General features: G+C 33.6%; 3 protein-coding genes across 4 annotated transcripts in view; 1 reads left to right on the top strand and 2 right to left on the bottom strand.

Moving 5' to 3' along the window:
- Positions 1 to 7,189, bottom strand: part of LOC124431374 — a 27,862-nt gene extending 20,673 nt beyond the window's left edge. The window contains exon 1 of one of the 2 annotated variants that reach the window (XM_046979233.1): positions 5,909 to 7,189. The gene's annotated coding sequence lies outside the window, so the exon portion shown is untranslated. Of the gene's footprint in view, positions 1 to 4,962; positions 5,206 to 5,908 lie in introns of those variants that run through there. The other variant, XM_046979226.1, reaches the window with a different exon arrangement.
- The window catches only part of LOC124431339 (elongation factor-like GTPase 1), a 54,583-nt gene that overhangs the window by 24,248 nt on the left and 12,835 nt on the right, over positions 1 to 17,500 (top strand). The gene's annotated exons all lie outside the window — the stretch shown is intronic.
- Positions 8,069 to 17,500, bottom strand: part of LOC124431383 (protein giant-lens) — an 11,304-nt gene continuing 1,872 nt past the window's right edge. The window contains exons 2-4 of the mRNA XM_046979247.1: positions 10,311 to 10,531; positions 9,910 to 10,081; positions 8,069 to 9,579 (exon numbers count right to left, since the gene is read on the bottom strand). Coding sequence (XP_046835203.1) covers positions 9,337 to 9,579; positions 9,910 to 10,081; positions 10,311 to 10,531 — 636 coding nt within the window. The 3' untranslated portion in view covers positions 8,069 to 9,336. The remainder of the gene's footprint in view (positions 9,580 to 9,909; positions 10,082 to 10,310; positions 10,532 to 17,500) is intronic.

Here is a 17,500-nt window from a genome sequence, read left to right as displayed (position 1 = left end):
AAGATCTGAACTTTGTACAACCTTCGACAGACCTTTCTGATACGATTATGCAAATGTGTGTGAACAAAATGTGTGCTCTCACGTTGTAAGAAGGAAAATAAAAAAAAAAAAAAAGAAACAGGAGGAAAAAAGAAAAAAAAAAAAAGAAAGAAAAAGGGAGAAAGAAAAAAAGAATTATTCGGTTCTTCGTCGAAAGCCGTCGATTTAATATCTTCTAGAGTATCCTAGTCAAGGGTTCTCCGAGAAGAGCATCAAACAAAGGGATATCTGTGTGAGAAATGATCCAACGATAAAGCCCCATAATCTACGCAAAATGGCTTGAATATGGATACCCCAGTGAACGAGAGGATGATCGTTTGCGTAAGTAGGCAGGAAGATCAAAATGAAGTCTTTTAAATGTAGAGAAAAAGAGAAATAGTGAAACTATGAGAGAAGAAAAACAACAATAAGGCTCGAAGAATCGTGGGAATGTGTATTTTTCTACGATGAAGCGTTGATTTTAATATGAAGATAACAGATCAAAAGCGAGACAGAGAGACATAACGGATCTATTCCAAAACAGATAACATATATATCACATATGCGATTGGACTTTCTTTGTGTTTATGCACAAAGAAGAAGAAATAGAGAGAGAGAGAGAGAGAGAGAGAGAGAGAGAGAGAGAGAGAGAGAGAGAGAGAGAGAGAGAGAGATGACTAAAATGATATACTTCAAGTTGGCCGTCATCGAAACGCTAATGCCTGGGTCGAGGTCGAGATTAGTTTCGCCGTCGATCTTCTCCCCTTTATTTTCTTCTCTTGTCTCGAGATCCTGACTTCTGATGAGAGAAAGCTATCCGTCATGCGAATTTAAAAACATTCTTTGAACAATTTTTCATCTTTTTCATTGAATAAATGGAGATAACATTTTGAGAAAGTTTTATCCTATTTTTCTTACTACATTAAATACACAACAACGGTTTTTTCTTGTTTTTTTTGTTTGTTTGTTTATTTGTTTTAAATTATTCGTAATTCATATAAACATTTTTTATGAACGCGTTCGGCCAAAGACTGAAAGAAAAATAAATAAAAGTCCGCAGAATTTCTGGGAAACAGTTCATCAATCTAGATATCTCTTGATACCTCTCGGTATCCTTCAACCCCTTACTTGGGAACAGAAATGCATTCGAACTCAAGGTCAGTCAGTCAGTCAACTTCAATCTCGATCCCAGAAATGCGAGAACGAGCTAACCGGAAATCATCTCGTTCATTATCCCCTCTCTCTCTATCTCTATCTATCTATCTATCTATCTATCTATCTATCTATTTATCTACTTATCTACTTCTATCTCTACTTCTATATCTATCTCGTTTTCTCTTAAGAAATACAAACATTGAAATCATACCTCCTCGACGAATCCTTTTCCTCTTCCTTCGGATCTTTTTCAAATGAACTTAAAAAACGTTTGTTCTTGCACACTCGATAGAAATAAAAAAGAAAATGAAAGACAAAAAGAAATCGACAATATCGATCGAATATTATGATAGCCGTGAAATTATAATAATGATATGGATAATAAAATAAAGCAGAGAGACACTCGTGTAGTAGGGTACTACTCACGGCTGATATTGGTTCGGGGTTCGAGTCCGACTGCGGGCTCTCGTAGGGGGCCTCCTGCCTATGAGTCCCCGCTAGTCCCACTTACCAACCAACCAGAAAGCACTCGACCGCGCTTGGAATCCTAAGCCGCATCTCCGCCAATCCTCTCCCTTCGCTTAGTTCCTCTCGTACACGCGAACTCACGACGATGGTAGCGAGGAAAACGCGACGAAATTTTTCTTTCCTCCTACTATTCAACTATCTCCATTTTTATTTATCTCTCTTTCTCTTTCACCATGATCGATTTTTCTATCTTTCTTTCTCTTTCGCAATGACCGATTTTTCTTCTCGTTCTCCCTCTTTCTCTCTCTTATTCTTTCTTTCTCTTTCACGATGATTGATTTTTCTATCATATTTTTTTTTCTTTTATGATGACCGATTTTCTATATTTTGTATTTTGTCTCTCTTTCTCTCTCTCTCTTTTTCTCTCTCTCTCTTATTCTTTCTTTCTCTTTTACGATGATTGATTTTTCTATCATTTTTTTTCTCTTTTATGATGATCGATTTTCTATATTTTGTATTTTGTCTCTCTCTCTCTCTCTCTCTCTCTCTCTCTCTCTCTCTCTTTCTTTCTTTTTCACAATGATTGATTTTTCCATCATTTTTTTTCTCTTTTATGATGACCGATTTTCTATATTTTGTATTTTGTCTCTCTCCCTCTCTCTCTCTCTCTCTCCCTCTGCCTTTTCCTTTCTATTTATCTTCTCTTTCTATCAAGTTTTCTTTTTCCCTTGAAACAGAAAACGATGGACTATTAGTACATATATGGTAAATTCAGATGTCCCATAACGATCATACAGAGGGTGTCGAAACAATCGAGAAAGTACCGCTCGGGTGGTCCAAACCACTTCTTCTTCGACAAGTAGGCCAATGATGTTGCAAATAATGATGCATTCGATGAATTAAACCGATAAGACGGATTAAAAGATTCATTCGACTTCGTTATAAACGTATTGAAAGAAATATTTATTCTTATCATTGCCTACATGCCAGATGTTCGTTTACAACGTATCTATCAATAAAAGAGATACTAATATAAAGAAAAATAATTACAAGCGCGTTACTTTGAAATGATTATGGTACAAAGGTGAAACAATCGTGAAAGTGTTTTACGGAAGCTCGTTCAACGTGCCATAACAGTGGCACGCGTTTGCCTTCTGGCTATTCTTTAACGATACGTTGAGGAAGACGATTTCCAATAAATCTCAATAATTTCTGGTTCCTTGTTATGGGAAAGGGGGGAGATCTTTGATCGTCTTCTCATCTTCGACGATTTGCGGTTTGCCGCTTCACGCGTAGGTGAACACGTGAAATTGTTTGCGGTTTGTCGCCTGGGAAAGAGTGAGACGAATGATAAGAGATTATACGGAAAGTGTCGTTCTTTTAAAATGGATCTACCATAGAAACTAGATGAAAGAGGAGAAAAAAAAACAAATATAATAATTCGTACGATCGATCGCTTGAAATTTGTTCAAAAAAGAAAAGGGAGAAAAAATAATTAACTTATTCAAAATATCTTATTTATCGTTTAATGCTCTAAAATATCATTTTGTTAAAAGAATTGCTTTTCGAAAAATATCATTATCATTTCTGGAAATATATTATTTGCTATTTACTATTTAAAAATATTATTCTGTTCGCAAAATATTACGTAATTTTTAAGAAATATTATTTAATACTTATTATCAACAAATATTCCGTCCGAAAAGTAACTTTTACTTTTACAAGAAATATTATTTGGTCCAAAAGGAGAGTTTTATTTTCTAAAAAAAAATCTCCTGTCAACAGTTTACTGTCTGAAAATATTATTCTGCGGAAAAAAAAATATATTATCTCTCCTATTTGATGTATGAAAATATTGTATTATTTTATTAAAAAAATTATGATTTATGACCGAACAGATTACATTGAAAAGTCTTTCGATAATTTGTAGAGTTGTAAAATCTCTCTTTTCTTACCATTTTCTTTCTTTTAAATACCTGCACTCGAAACGAGATTGAGGATGACTCGTTATCTCCTTTTGATTTCATTTTAACACATCCTACGTCCACCGCCTTGAGATTAATCGTGCTTCTTCTCAATACGTTTATGATTATCTATTTCCTCTTCATGCAATCTCACGCAAGATATACCAGCGGTCGTTTTCACTCGACAGTACGATATTATAAACGGGCTTTACTATTTCCTCCCTGTTCAACCTACTGTTCTACATACGAACTATTCCTCCATTAAGATTTATCCAAGCTTACCGAGATCTATTTTGTTACTTTTTTATCTTTTCTTTTTTCTCTCTCTTTTTTTTCAAGATATCGAATTAACACGGACGTTGACTACTAATTACGCGAATAAATTTCAATCTCTTATCTTGATTTTACTGAAATCACTTTGGTCACGCTTCCACTACCTTTGCGATACTTCCTTTTAATTGAACGTAAGAAAACGGAAAATTATCTTACTTAGGAATAAATAAAAAAAAAAAAAAAAAAATAGAAAAAAGAAATTAAATTATTTCTAATGAAATCAATGACATTCAACGAACGACGAAAGTAGGATGGTATGCGTATACTTAAGATAAAAACGATCTCACGCTAAACTTTCGCCCTCTTTTTCGTGAGTATCTTTCGTTTCTTTTGTTTTACAACGGAAGATGTTAATAAGTAATAGCAAACGAAAGATAAGATAACAACATATGGCATGAAACTAGAAGATGAAGAGGAAGAAGAAGAAGAAGAAGAAGATGAATGATAATAAGAGGAAGATCATTTCCCTCGAGCGGTGAAAGCTTGACGCGCATAATCGCGTAAGCGAAATAATTGTAAGCCAGCATTGGTGCTCGGGCAAAAGTGCATAAGAGTCTTCTTTTCAAATCAAGACCGAGACAAAACGAAAGTTTCGACACGATTTCCCGTTGAGATCTTGCGAATCGATCTATTAGCTTTGTCCTCGAACGACAAACTTCAAGGTCATCCCTGATGATGACGATTCCTCATGAACCAAATCGAAAGAATAAAATAGAAAAGGAAATAAAAAGGCGATGTAAAAATTGTTAATGTTTTTCAAATATCCGTTAAATTGAACCGATTTAATAAAAAAAATAAATTTAATTCAAAATAAATGGAAATAATCGTCATCGTCGTCGGTGGTAAATATGCGATTCTACCTTAGTGATAACAATTCTGAAAACTTGTAAGACAACTTACGCGTTAAAATCAGGTATACCGCAATTACGTGACTATTATTATGAAATAGAATAATCCATAAGTGATATCAATAAGATATTACTCCATAAAAATATCTAATCACAACCTTTCCTGGTTCGCTTACCTAGCTTATTTCTGCTACTGATACTACTGCTTTTACTGGTTGTCTATTGCCAACCAGACGTTAACCTTCGATGGATGCGTAGAGCATAATGATTATCCGGTACTGATGACTCCACCCTTTCGAAGTTGCTCGCGAAACGTGTCAGATCGTTAGTTCTCCAAGTCTACGTTCCTATCTCAATTCTTGGTAAAATAATAATTAAAAGAAATAAAAGAACAAGAAATTGACGTAAAGAAATCAAGGTATTTTCTTTCCTCTTTTCGGTTTCTTTTTTTGTTTCTGTTGTTTTCTATTTATTGTTATTGTTATTATTATTATTATTATTATTATTATTATTATTATTATTATTATTATTATTATTATTATTAATATTATTATTATTATTATTATTATTATTATTATTATTATTATTATTATTATTATTATTATTAATATCTGTGATCATAAATCTCGATGATTCTATAACTTACGAATAACTTGAAACAATGCTAGTAAATACAGGAAAGAAGACGAAATGGTTTGATTTTTTGGACAAAAACGAAAGAGAGAAAGAGAAATAAATTCCGATCCTCCTTTCTAACGATTTTCTTGCCTACTTCTTCTCGCTCGCGGTGGAATCTCGGCGAAGCGTAAAACTGTTGAGATGATGAAACAAGAAACGGGGAAGCGGAGAAAGGCGATGGACAGAACTCAACGCGAGAGATGCAAGTAAATGATTCAGCGTGAATGAATCTGGATTGATTCGAAGAAACTGTCTTCACTCATATATATATATATATATATATATATATATATATATATATATATATATATATACACATATATATAGACTATTTGATCGTATTTAACCGATCATTATTGAAGAGAAAAAAACTCGTTACATCGTTTCTAATTATTCACTTTAATGAAAATAACACTAGTTAACATTGTAAAGAGTGATAATTACTTGTACACCCTTGTCTCTCTCTCTTTCTTTCTCGCGAAGAAAAAAATTATCTTTGATTAAACGAAAGCTTATAAAAAGATGCATCGATAACGAACGCGACGTAGAATTAATTAACTTGGCGAACGATCGAACAGAGATAATAATACTACACCTCTACTCGTTTACTACGTTGTGTACTACACAATACTACTCGTTTGAGTTTCAAGTCGCTGGCTAACAAGTTTTAAATCTTTTTACTAGTTATATATTTAAAAATTTTCACTTAACAATTTTTAACTTTAAAAGAAAAAAATAATAATAAAGATGACAATATAAAATAAGGAATAAAATGAAATAGTTCAAGGTGATCATTATGTATCTTATCGTGTGTATTTTAGTTATTTTTATTGAACCTATCTGTTTCTATTTGAAAACAAAGAAAAAGAGTAAAAAATATTAGTACGTGTTCCGATAAAATAAAATACTTAAAGTAATCGTAAAAACATCACAGAATTTACCTTTAAACTCAATTTGAATTTAAATATTTTTAATATTTTTATCGAACGTACTTGTATCGTACAAGTAATCTTAACGATATTTAATGTTAATTAATGTTTGTTTAAAAAAACCAATACGAACCTAACATAAATTTTTTTAAATATCGAGTTTCTTCTGATAAACTATATACTCCGCGGATATTTCATAAATTTGTTATATTAATTATAAGTATATAATCTTGTTTTTCTATTTATTAACAAACAAATCAAAAAGAAAAAGAAATAAATATAAAAATTAAGACATGAGAGATCACAGATATTTTAATTATCTATGACTTTCATCTTATCCAATACGTAAACGTTTCATTACGTACGAAACGCATGTATATGTATAATATAGTAGTAACATTTTTGTAACTACTTAGTTGAAAATTTATAAAAAAAAAAAGAAATGTCCGATCGAAGGCGTGATACGTGCACCACGTACACGTATCGTAAAGGCCGTCGTTACCTCATTATTTTCCCGTGGAGTTCACAAAACGACGAACGCCTTCAACATGGCGGCCATTAATGTACAGCTCTTTAAAGGATAATATCGAGGCTTGTATCCGGCGGATTAACGAGAGCCCGCACGAGAGATCGTCGGCACTTTGCGGTCAAGAAAAAGTGTTGATACACGACGATAAATAGCGAACGACGATGAGTTTCAAAACATCTTCATTCTTCGCGACGTTAGTGCTTCTTCCATTAAAATATTTAATGGAAAAGCTTGATTATCCTAGTTTAACTTTATTATTATCATTATTATTATTATTATTATTATTATTATTATTATTATTATTATTATTATTATTATTATTATTATTATTATTATTATAAATAATGTTCATTTAATCACTTATAGTAATTAAAATTATTTTATTCAAAGTATAATATTTAATGAGAGTAATTAAACTTAAGTAACAGAAATAAAATTTTTCTTGTAAAACAAAAATTCAATCGACTATAAAATCATTAACGAGTTTCAGATTTTAATTATGATCAAATATTTCTTCTATTTCTTCTTTTTTTTTTTTTTTTTTTTTCTTTTTTTTATCTATGAGCTAATTATAATTAATTAAAGGACTTTTTTTAAATTGAACTATGCGTGCCATCTGTTAGAAAATTAATCCTTTAATGAAATCGATTGGAAAATTGCGATGGCCTGACATCTTGTGGTGATCTTCAACCAAACAGTTTTAAATACCGATCGTGAAATGTGTTCTTCCTTACCGACAATTATTGTATATATTCTTTAAATAATGTATTCAAATTTTTTTTTTTTTTTTTTTTTTTATATATATATATAAAAATTTGCAATGTACCCTGTCACACTGTTTTTTCTGTTTTTTTTTTTTCTTTTTTTTTCAACAGATAAGGCGATATACTTTATTAAATTAACGTAAATTATACACAAGTAACGTCGATGTTAAGCCGGCTTTTCATCATCGAACGATCTCTTACACAAAATGTACCTTTATCCGCATTGATATATCTACAAGTAATAATAATAATAATAATAATAATAATAATAATAATAATAATAATAATAATAGTAATAATAATAATGTGAGCTCGTGACAATGGGAATTCTTTCGAATTTCGAACATGAAAAAGCAAAATATATTACTAACAAAACGAAATATTAAAAATAAAATCGAAATGAATGACCTTTTAATAATAATTAACTTATAAATATAATGATGATGGTGATAATAATAATACTAATGCTGATAATTAGTATTAATTATTAGAACCTGTTTTCCTGGAACTTGCCACTTTTCGCATAATTAATAATAATAATAATAATAATAATAATAATAATAATAATAATAATAATAATAATAATAATAGTAATAATAATAATAATAATTTAAAAATTTCATTCAATAAGAATTAAAAATAATTATAAAATAATAAGAATAATAATATGAGTAACCTAACATAAATTATGGAATGTTTACGAAGTAATTATTATAAATGAACGAACTAAATCGCATTATGAAAATTATACGATCGAGAGTATTTCCAGGTAACCGAGCTTTTCTCCTTCGATCATCGATGTTGAATTCTTTTCAAAATCGTATCGAATGCGATCTAATAGCATCGCTTTCTTAACTGAAGATACTCGCTCAAAATCTATACATATACATGTAGCTATATATACTATTTACTATATATATATAACAGAATGCTAAATAATTATCGAAACGAATGAACTATAACTCTGTCTATACAAACTGTAACTAATAGACAATAATATTATAAACATAGTAACGAAATAACATCGTAACGCATTTCTCGGATAATACATACACAATAAAAAAAAAGATTTTTTTTCGTGGCAATTTAAAGCTCTTTACAAGCCCTCTTCGTGTAAACGTAAATTGAAGGGCGATTTGAATGAAAAGGAATGTCTGCCTTCATTTAAAATCGTCGCACCGCGAACGAATTTTTAATGTTCTTTTCTTTCTTCTTCTTGATTTTCGTGTTTTTTTTTTCTTTTTCTTTTTGAAGATAAAAAAAAAAGAAAGAAAGAAGAATTAGACAAATCTTCGATAGGAATCTCTCGTACTATTTTCATGTCACAGTTCGAAGATCTCATTTAATTATTAATGTCTAATCTCTCTCACTCTCACTTTCTCTCTCTCTCTCTCTCTCTCTCTTTCTTTCTCTCTCTCTCTCTCTCTCTCTCTCTCACTTTCTCTTTCTTACTTTCTCTCTTCTTATTCTTCATGCGTTATATGTCACAATCGATGAAAAATACTTTTCGTTGGAATTATTATAATAATTGAAAGAAAATTTTCGAAAAATCTTGTTTTCGTTAGAGAAAAAAAAGGAATAAAAAAAAAAAAAGAAGAAAAAGAGATCGTCGTCCTTTTTTCTTTCTCGTTTTCTCTCTCTCTCTCCCTTTCAAACTGTGTAGACTGGTTCAGGATGATGCGAAGGTACGCAGTAACCACTATAAGTTTTGATCTCCAATATGCCGGAATAAGATCTCGCCGGCAATGATCCAGGATCCGTGTGACGTCGGGGACAACGGTGTCCCCTGGGACACTGGCAGAGAGGCGAGGCGTTTACTTCTTCCAACTGTGAGCTCCTTCTTTTGCGAACGGTAAACAGCCTGCAAGGTTCCTTGTGCTGGCAACGTAGCCTCTATAACGAGACAAAATGTCCAACTGATTTACTCTTGATTATTATTGCAATACTACTTCCACGGTTACTTTTAATTGATTAATTAATTAATCCTTTTCCGTCAGTCATATAACAAATAATGCAGTCATATCATTTATTAATATTATCTAAATCATTTGTTAATATTAAAATTAATATTTTTTGCGTATAATTATAAAGTTTTATAAAATATGAAATTTATTATATTATGTTTAGACACAATAATAATTTTTCGAGGTAAAGAGGGTTAATTAATTAATTTATTTAATTGATAGAAAAACGATTGATGAAACATTAATTTAAATAACTTACGCTTTGCGGCGAACAGGCGAAAGCATATATGAATCCGGAATTACCCTCTGGAGAGATATGGGGTTGTCTTCGGACAAGATATGGTACACTGCCTGGTCGACAACGACAGTGTACACGTTGTACTGTTGCGTTCGCTGGTCCTCCACCAGGTGCCAACGTCCACGTGATGTCTCTGAAACAATAGTTGTCAAACGTTATTTAATACAATAAAAATTTGATCAGAATCATTGAACGAATTCCGACATACATATATGTACATATATAATTTGTATAAATATCAGATAACGATCAAATTGAACAGCCAATTAGAATCATCATCTTAAAAAACATCTTATTTCTTACAAATAAAAATTAAGAAAAAAAAAGAAAAAAAAAAGAAGAAAAAATCATATCAGACTCACTTGAAATAACGACAAATAGGAAGACGCTTTACGGGTTCACAGAGTTTATATTGTCGAGTTTTATCGACGATCGTATGTCCATCATCCGCGTGAAGGCTACTAGGGCAAGCACGTCCACCAGGACAACGACATTGTCTCTCGACCCATGGTGCACCATAAAGATCTACTTTACTACAGACTTCGCTTCGATCTGAGCACTCTGGCAATTCTTCTTCGCTGTCCTAGAAATGAAAAAGAAAACAAAAATTGAACAAAAATAATTAATTAACTAAATAAATATTGTGAATATAATCCAATTTCATAAATGAATAATTTCATTATATGTGTATACATATATATATATATATATATATATATATATATATATATATAAAGTCCAAAATTGTAAATTGAATAGCAAAAGTAATCGTAAGATTACGTAAAGCTTGGCACGATCGAGAGCGCGACTGATCAGACATCCTGCCTACGCGTGTTTATTCGAAAGTATCTCGAGATAAGTACGATACCTACATGTATATATATAGTCAATACATACATACACACACACATATATATTTATATATAAAATATGTATATATCAACTCGATGTTAATTCGCGTCGAAAGAGACCCGCCGTTTCCGTCACGTGCAACGCGAGTTTCGTGCGTATCGCGCGCTCTTACATTAGTTCGATATCACGTGCCGACCGACAATTCGCCTATTGCGAGACAGCATACGTCAGGCACACATGCTTTACGACTTTTAAACGAGTATGCGCACGCGCGCGCACACATACATATACATGGATACACACCTACCCTTGTCGTCCATAAGAGTTCGTTATCTTTCATTGAAAAAAAAAGAAAAAAAGAAAAAAGGAAAAATAAAAGATCGAAAAAAAGATTCGATTTGTTCGACGAACGGCGTCGATCTTCGATCTTCGTCACGCACGAAGCACTCAGGGTCGACCGGCTCCGTTTCTGGATCGTTCGTGCTGCTAGAAACAAAACGTGCTCGCCAGCTCTAAGAACGTGTTTTCGCGGCAACGGACTTCCGGTCGCCTTCGAGACAAGCTTTCGATAAGTTTCCTCGTATCTAAGTACATACGATCGATTTTGTTTAAAAATACGAAAGAAAATTACCGAAGGTTTATTTGAAGATCTGTTTTTTTTTCTTTGTTTTTCTTTTCTTTTTCTTTGTTTTCTTTTCTTCCATTTTTTTTCTTTTTTTTTTTTTTTTTTTACCAACTCTTCCTTCATTTGATATCAATTACTCGATAAATTAAATACTATTACGTTTAATCATTTTGATTGGACGTTACGATAAAAGATTTTGATTTCTTTTTTGCGAATGATTTTAATTCAAGCCAGTTAAAAATTGAATCAGCTAAATCCGTGTGCCTTTTTAAAAGGGACGAATAAGAAGGGTGAAAAAAAAATGATACTGTAAAGTTCGTGTTGTTATCCGGCACGACGAGGACGTCCCTGATTTCCGAGGAGCGACGCAATGTCAATGACCAATCGTGACCGAGTAAAAGCCGACGAGATCGGATTAACGAGAGAGCCCCGGGGACTCTGCGCCACGCTTGAACATCGTCGTACGAACATACGTAGCTGGACAGGACGTACGTGATTGCCTCATTGACCGGATTGACAACCTCCGAATGAAGCGCTTACGAGAGATGCTCTTTGCGCTTTCTCGGCCGGGGGTACGTCGCCTCCTATGACATCTTTTTCTTTTCTTTCCTTTCAAAATTATGTATCTTTTTTTTTCTTTTTTTTTTCTTTTTTTTTTTTTTTCTTTTTTTTTCTTTTTTTTTTCTTTTTTGGTCCTCTTATGATTTAGACGACTTTGATACATATTTCATCGAATCCTATTTCATTTGTTTCTGTTAAATTGTCAGGAAATCGTATCGATTAATTAGTAAATTAATGGAGATAATTTTTATAAAAATCGTTAGAAAAAAATATACACCTATATATTAATATGTTATCTAAATATAAAAATATATACTTTCTTCTTTTTTTTTTTTTTTTTTTTTTTTTTTTTTTAAAGAATAATCCCAACATCAAAATATTTTATCTATGTTTGTCTATTATGTTATTAAGAGAGCATATTAATTAATTGAAAAAAAAACAATTTGGAAATCGTTAGAAAAATGAATAAAAGTATATATTTTTTTGGTAAAGATATTGACTTCCTGTGTGGAAGTGTGGATATTAGACGATTTCGCGAGTCGTTTTAAGAGTGTCGCCAGGTAGAACGATCGCGGAAGGATCGTAAATCGGTAAGGATGTTTTGATCCGTAATACCGGGATCGTACGGTGGTCACCATTGTAAGGTTCGGAGTGAGGTCTTCCGGCTCATTCATCGAACGACTTCCGCCATTTCTCGAGGAAACCTATTCAGCCATTATTTCACTACCGCCGAGAGACTAATTCGGCGCGCCGTGAACCCTTTTGTGTCTCCACTCGTCCTCGTCTTCGTCGTCCTCGTCATCTTATTCGCTTAGCAAGCAGGTATATCTACGTTTCTCTACAATTCATCTTGACTTTTTCTTCGTCCTTTTCTTTTTTTACCTTAAATTGACGTTCCTACTTCAAAGGATCATTAAAAACAAGAAATAAAGATGATCCTTTGATCTGTATTTAATAAATATTCAAAAATTGCCACATTTATATTGAAATCTCGTATGAAAGTTAACAATTGACTAAACTGTTTTCAAACTTTCGAAATGTCGATAAAAAAAAGAAAAAAAAAAGATGATTTTTTGATTGAATCAGTGAATATATTTAAAATTGTCACATTTATTTGAAACGTCATATAAATGTTAAAAATTGATTAAATCTATTTAAAAACTTCGAAAGATCATTAAAGAAAAAAAAAATGCTCCTTCGATCACGTGATCAATATATTTAAAAAAAATCATTCGCATTTGTTTAAGTAGTCGTATAAAAGTTATGAACATGAATTTCTTCAATGCCTAATCCCTTCGATAAAATAAAAAGATACTTAAGCTAGTGGCAATAATCGAAAATGATTTAACAAATCGTTTTACATCCCCATCGAGTGCACGAAGGTGCGTGAGCCACGGCAGTTAGGCCACCGTCGTTGTCGATAGAAAGAGAAAGAGAGAAGATAAACTCGGCTTTCGAGTCTGTTCGAGGAAACGCTCTTCCGCCGTTTTACCACCGAGCATTCGACTTTTTACCACGTCCGTCTATCTCTCCTTCGACTTTTTATCTCGACCGCTCCCTCTTTTCTATCCTGCCAACAACAACACCACCACCACAACTACCACCCCACTTCTTGGTCTTCTTCTTATTGCTCGTTTTGACCACGAAACGTCAATTCTCTTTTGATTCAAAAAAATCCTTTTTTTTTATTTTAATTCTTTTCTTCTTTTTTTCTTTTTCTTTTTTTTTTCTTTTTTTTGCTCCCAAACATTCTTTAACTCTTTGTCGTACTATATCGAGTCTGATTCCAACATTACAGTTCTTTCTAATGAATCCCTATATCGATTTACTTATTCAAATTGTAAAATACTTAATATAAATACGTATATTTGTATTAATGTTTTTTAAGTGTTAGAGTTAGGTACTAAAATATTCAAAAACAAAGAAGATACTAATGCAAATGCAAACATATTTATATAAATTTATCGTTGTGTATTAGAATTAAATAATAAAATATTGAAATAACGACGAACTATTTAATAGTGATCGAAAGTGATAAACTTATAATCAATTACGAATCGGCTTATTGGTTATTTCAATAACATTATGAACGTCGAAGATCTAAGAAATTGAACATTTATTGCGAAGACAAAGTAGTATTCTATACTAACGGAGACTTGGACGATTCGAACGGAAGTCGAGTCGATCGAACGGAGAAGAAAAGTGGGTTAGAGATAACCGACAAGGAAAGATCGAACGAACGAACGAAATCATCTCTATCCAATCATCGTCATCGTTGAACGTTAGAACGACGTTACGCTAGTTGCCTCTTTTCCTTTTTCCTCTCAAAGAAGAGACTCTTCTTCCTTCCTCAGTCAACCCTCCCCGTTCTTCTCTTTCTTATTCTTTTTCTTTTTTCCTCAGGAAACGAAAAACAGGCGTCTCCTTTGAAAGAGAAGAGTAGGAGAAGGGTAGGGCGAGGAGGGTAGAATGAGGTGAGGTCGGGTGGGATGTGGAGGGTGTGGTGTATGAGGGAGGGGTGGAGTTGAGGGAGAGGAGGAGGAATATACCGGAGGAGGCATCGAAACGGTGGCGGTAAACTAAAATGGGATAATAGAAGGACCGGAAGAAGCTCGCGAACCCACCCGGAAGTTCTCACGCGTCTCTCGCTTCTCTCACGACCGCAATGAACATGACACCTGGCACTCGGCTACGCATACACCACGGATGACCGAGAACGACGGAGACAGGGCACGATCCTCTTTGAGTTCTCCTTCGTATACGTCTCCCTCCTTCTCTCTCTCTCTCTCTCTCCCTCGTATGACCCAAAAGAAAGAGAGAGAGACAGCAAAGAGATCTCCTTCTCCTCCTTCCAGAGAGTTGGATAGAATAGCCGTCAAACGCGGGATGTCCGTTTCTTTTTTCTTTTTTCTTTTTCTTTTTCTCTTCTCGTTTTCTTTTTTTTTCTATGTTTATTTATTTATATTTCTTTCTTTCTTGAAAAAACGAAGTAAAAGAATCATTGAATCAGTCGATAAGTAATATTGCAATTTGCAGTGTTTTATATTTATAAGTAAATAACAATAGTAATTCTTATTAACAATTCTAAACGTTATTTATTGTCTGTGTCTATCCACTTACTATACAATTGTTTATTTAGATGCTGTTATTGTTTTCTTTTTCTATATGTTATTATTATTATTGTTGTTATTATTATTATTATTATTATTATTATTATTATTATTGCAATTGTTATTATTATTATTATTTGAAACAAAAATTACTGAAAATTCTAATGTCGAGCAAGCAAAAATATTTTGGCGCCAGTTTGTAAAGGAAATACGTACAACTTCTTTCCTTTCTTTCGATATTCTTCGAATGAATAAAACGAAGGTTGAAATTCCGCTAGCGTACATTCTATCGCTTCGAAAGTTGTCCGCGGGAAAAGAAGGAGAAAAAGAAAAGAGAAGAAAAAGAAAAAAGGAAAGAGAGAAAAAAAGGAAAATGGTTTAATTGACGCGATGAAACGGGACGGGAGTAGTGTGCGAACGTGACTCCGCTAACGGAAAGCCTCGTTATGTCTAGTAGCGTGCAACAACGGAGTAGTCAACAATATCTACACGCAGACCGACCGTTTTCACGACTCGTTTCGTATTTAATTCGCTCTACGCACCGCACTGTTAAGTAACTATAATTCCTGGTTATCGCTCTTACGATGAGAAAAAAAAAAGAGAGATCACCTAAATGAACTTCTCGGGTGCTAGAAATTGCAGTAAATTGGGATGTGGCTACTGTCCTCTCCTGAATCATCCAAATGAAACAAAATGCCATAAAACAAAATGCATAAGTGAAATAAATGAAAAAATCACATGTCTCTATATGACTTATATGAATACGAGGGGGGGGAGAGAATTCTATATTATGATTTTACGATATACATACATATTTATATATACATGTGATTTTTTAACTATATATTACATATTATATATTTATAAATACATAAATTTAACTATATAGTATATATTATATATTTATAAATACATAAATAATATAAAAATAAAATAATTATAAGAGTTAATCTTAAACATATTAAAAAAGAATTAGAGAGAAAGAGAAAGTGGGAGAAGGAGAGGGAAAGAGAACAAACCTAAGCAAAAAAAAAAAAGAAAAAAGAAAATGACTGAAAAAATCAAAATGAACGTGTCATGAAGGAACTCGAGTAAAGAAAAGCCGAGCGAATGATGGTATCGTCATCGAGTCTATCGACAATACCCATTGTCCCGTCCACTACTCGTTAAAGCCAAGCCATAGCACGTAAGTTAATCGTTTATACTCGACGATTACTCAAGAGCGCGTGTATTTCTCTCTCTCTCTCTCTCTCTCTCCCTCTTTCCTCTCTCTTTCTCTTTTTCTCGCTATATACGCAATGCAACACAAAACAACACAACAGAACGGCCGCGAAAGGGCCGCGCGATCGTTTCGAAGAGAAAACGAGCAGACTTTGTCTCTCTATGTCCTTCTGTCTTTCTCCCCCCCCCCCCCCCTCTCTCTCTCTCTCTCTCTTTTCTCGAGGCTATCGAGTAAGAAAAAGAAAGACAGAACGCATTCATTTCTCGTCGTCGTCGTCGTCGTCGTCGTCGTCGTCGTCGTCGTCGTCGTCGTCGTCGTCGTTGTTGAAGAAAAACACGTCACCGAGATCGACAGCAAAGGTGACATTCCTTCGGAAGCTGTTTGAAAATAACAAGAAGAAACTATCTCTCTTTCTATCTCTTTTTTTCTTTCTATACTTATACGAGTTCGTTATGAATGGAGCAGGTACTCATGAACGAATACACCTCTCTTTCTCTCTCTCTCTCTCTCTCTCTCTCTCTCTCTCTCTCTCTCTCTCTCTCTCTCTCTCTCTCTCTCTCTCTCTATTTTCATCTTTTCCTTCTTTTTCTCATTAAACGCATACGCACAGAGGTCTCTTTCACTTAACACCAATTAATTCCACTCTTAATCGAACGAACGTGTGCGTGAAAGAGTACACGCACAAATAGCGTAGGTGCAATGAAAAAAAGAGAGAGGGGGAGAGAGAGAGAGAGAGAGAGAGAGAAAGAGAGAGAGAGAAAGAGAATTATGGAGGATGAAGAGGAGACGCGTAATATCCAGGTGCGTACGTAGAGTCAGTGAAGGAGCCAGGAATGACACAACAACGATAACGACAACGACAACGACGACGACAACGAAGACAACGACGACGACGAGGACGGGCAACAGGTTCGAACGCCGAGTGGGCGCCACTCTTTGCTCGCGGCTAAGTTTTTACCCCCTTTCCCTCCTCCGCACACCACCATGCTCCCCTTCCTTCTCGCGACCGTAAAGCGGGTAATTTAGCCTCGTATCCCCGGAATGTCACATCGTGCCTCGAGTTATCGAAGCCTCGAGAAAGTTCGTCGTTTTAAAGAGAGAGAGAGAGAGAGAGAAAGAGAGAGAAAGATACATCGTTTGTCATTCGAGTGTTGTTCACCCCATTGAAAGGAAATCGTGTCC

This window comes from Vespa crabro, chromosome 1 (assembly GCF_910589235.1).
Source record: "Vespa crabro chromosome 1, iyVesCrab1.2, whole genome shotgun sequence".
In the NCBI taxonomy this organism is placed as follows: domain Eukaryota; kingdom Metazoa; phylum Arthropoda; class Insecta; order Hymenoptera; family Vespidae; genus Vespa; species Vespa crabro.
Note: the sequence above shows the minus strand (reverse complement) of the source record. Positions and strands in the feature narration are given on the sequence as shown.